General features: G+C 51.0%; 1 protein-coding gene across 1 annotated transcript; it reads right to left on the bottom strand.

Moving 5' to 3' along the window:
* Window positions 1-374: 374 nt before the first annotated feature.
* LOC134206306 (uncharacterized) lies at window positions 375-2,177 on the bottom strand. The gene has a single exon (XM_062682009.1). It carries the CDS (start codon window positions 2,175-2,177, stop codon window positions 375-377), a length of 1,803 nt encoding a protein of 600 aa, XP_062537993.1.
* Between the last annotated feature and the right edge of the window lie 521 nt (window positions 2,178-2,698).

The following is a 2,698-nucleotide window of genomic DNA, read 5'->3' as shown; positions in this document are numbered from 1 at the left end:
TTTTATCAATAAAATAAAAAAAATATTTTTTTCTCGGGGTGCACCCTTCTAGGTCAGTTTTTCTTATTCTTAAAATAAAGTGCTCGAAAAATAAAGACACCCTCCAGAACACGTCAAAATTCTCCAATCAATAGTTTCGCCAATAATACCATTGTCCCACTTTTTTCAAAACCATCCCACTGTGCGCCAGTGCCCCACAGTGCCAGCCGTTGCCGAAACTACTACACAATTGATTCCAGATACACCGGCAACAGCCGGCACTGGGGAAAGGCTTTGTGTAGTACTGTCGACTGGATTGTTCTTGTTAGGGTGTTGGCGTTGGGTGGATTCTGTTTGCTGGTGTGGGGCGGTGTCATATTCGATTTCGCCACCGTCTAAAGCTGTTTGGATAGGTTGGTTTGCTGCAGGAACAGCAACAGTCTTTTCGTCGCTTCGTCGGCATTACCCAGGGCAGCTCTGAGACTAGTTGTGTTGATGTCGTTGTCCTGTCGTTGCTGCTTATACTTCTGGCAATGGAGGATAATGTGTCGCACGTCGACGATGGTTCCACAGCACTCGCAAGTTGGCGGAGGATCCTTCTTCAGTAGGAATGTATGGGTCAGTCTCGTGTGGCCTATTCTTAGTCGGGTCAGTGCACGCTGGTCCGCTGGACTGCTCTGATCCATCCATCTGAGCGTATCGTTCTTGATCTCTCTCAGTTTCTCGTCGCGAGAATCGTGCCACTGGCGGTTCCATCGCCATCGTATTGCCTGTTTCATCGCTCTCAAAGCGTCTTCGCCCGGAATGGGCATATCGATTGCAGGTTGTCTCCTAGCCTCGTTTGCTAGTCGGTCGGCCTCGGTATTTCCACTAATGCCGGCGTGTCCAGGGATCCAGCAAAATCGGATGAGTTTATTGTGCACCAAATTTTCGATCTCCTGTATCCACGGGTGTTTTGATGTCCCGGACTCTAATGCCAACAGGCAACTAGCCGAATCCGTTAGAATTATTATCTCACCATCGGTATTCGGGGTCAAAACTGCTTTCTTTATTGCATACGCCTCCGCAGAGAAGACACTGCACGCTTGCGGAAGACTGAACGATCCTGCGAGGCCGGTCGTGTGAAACGCGGCTCCAACCGTATCATCAGATTTTGAGCCATCGGTGTAGATCACCGTCGAACTACGGAATCTTGTCGAGAGCAATTCTTGGACGACTGGTATAGCTCTATTTGGCGGGGCGCCGGCTCGAACGCAGTTCTTTACATCCCACACTATTGATGGTCTTCGTGCGTGCCAGACACGATCACTCTGCCTTGCAAGCTGGTCGATAGCGGGGAGTGTTGTACCCGTAATTTCGCCAAGACGGTCTGATGCCCGACGGATCAACGGAAGGGTGCTGTTGTTGGAACATTTAGTCATAATTCGAATGGCCGTCCGCGCTACCGACTGTGTAACAAGTAATCCAAACGGAAGAGTGCCAGCTTCGGCCATGATGGAATTAATCGGGCTGGTCACAAATGCTCCGGAAGCATAGCGTACCATTTTATTGTACGCTGGGGCGAGGGTCTGCAGGGTCTCCGGCCCTCCTCGGCTCACTAGTCCAATTCCATACATCAATTTCGCAGTTACTAGCGCCGAACCCACCTGCAGTAGGGTCGCTCGGTTACCACGTGGAAGTTTCGCTCCAATTATCTGGAGGATTCGCAGTCGTGAGTCGCACGATTTTTTCACCGCTTTACAGTGCGGTTTAAACGTGAGCGTTCGGTCCAGAGTGACACCCAGGATCCTTAGGAGGTTGGTTTTCGGAACAGGAATTTGTTCGATGGTGATCTCTTTGGCCGGCTCTCTGCGCGCGTTGGGGCTGCAGTAAAACGTCTGCGATTTGGTTGCAGATATAGAGAATCCCACGCTCTTCGCCCACTTGTTCACAGCTTTGACGGCGGTTTGCAATCTGCGGTGTAAACCTTCCTCTTTTGCTCTACGCACCACGAGGAGGATGTCATCAGCGTACAAAAGGATTTCAACTCCAGCGGGCAGCACGCGGAAAATTGGCTGCATCGCGATGAGAAACAGCGTCACGGACAGAACGGAACCCTGAGGTACTCCGTTCTCCAAGAGGTACTCTTGAGACGTATGTCCTCCTATGGATACCTGGAAAGTGCGTTCTGAGAGGAAACTCTGCAGTAAATTTAGCATCCGACCACGTATTCGCCAAGACTTTAGAGTTCGCAGGATGCCGTGTCGCCATGTGGTGTCGTATGCCTTCGATAAATCCAGGATGCTATCAGGCAGTGCTCGTCGGTAGTAGGCAACGATCTTTCAAGCTCGGCGAAGTACGTATCGGTACCATGTCCAGCACGAAAAGCGTGTTGGCGCTTATCGAACCGTCCACTGGATTCGAGTTCGGTGATCAGTCGCCGATTAATAATTCGCTCGAGAAGCTTCGCCATGCAGCTGGTAAGCGAGATTGGCCGGAAGGCATTCGGTCCGGAATCGCGGCAGTTTGGTTTTGGGATAGGAATGACGACGGCTTTCCGCCAGTTGGCGGGAAACTCGCCACTGCGCCAGATATCGTTTAACATCTCAAGAAGCGTCGATTTTACGGATAGCGGAAGACGTTGCAGCAGAGGGTACCCGATCGAATCTGGACCTGTTGAGACACTTCGCCCTTTGTCGAGGGCCCACAGAAGTTCGCTCAGGGTAATATCGATGTTGTA

Source organism: Armigeres subalbatus, chromosome 1 (assembly GCF_024139115.2).
Source record: "Armigeres subalbatus isolate Guangzhou_Male chromosome 1, GZ_Asu_2, whole genome shotgun sequence".
NCBI lineage: Eukaryota > Metazoa > Arthropoda > Insecta > Diptera > Culicidae > Armigeres > Armigeres subalbatus.
Note: the sequence above shows the minus strand (reverse complement) of the source record. Positions and strands in the feature narration are given on the sequence as shown.

Bases quoted from the DNA above. Each gene is read 5' to 3' on its own strand.
- LOC134206306 (XM_062682009.1), bottom strand. From the start codon at position 2,177: ATGCTAAATTTACTGCAGAGTTTCCTCTCAGAACGCACTTTCCAGGTA.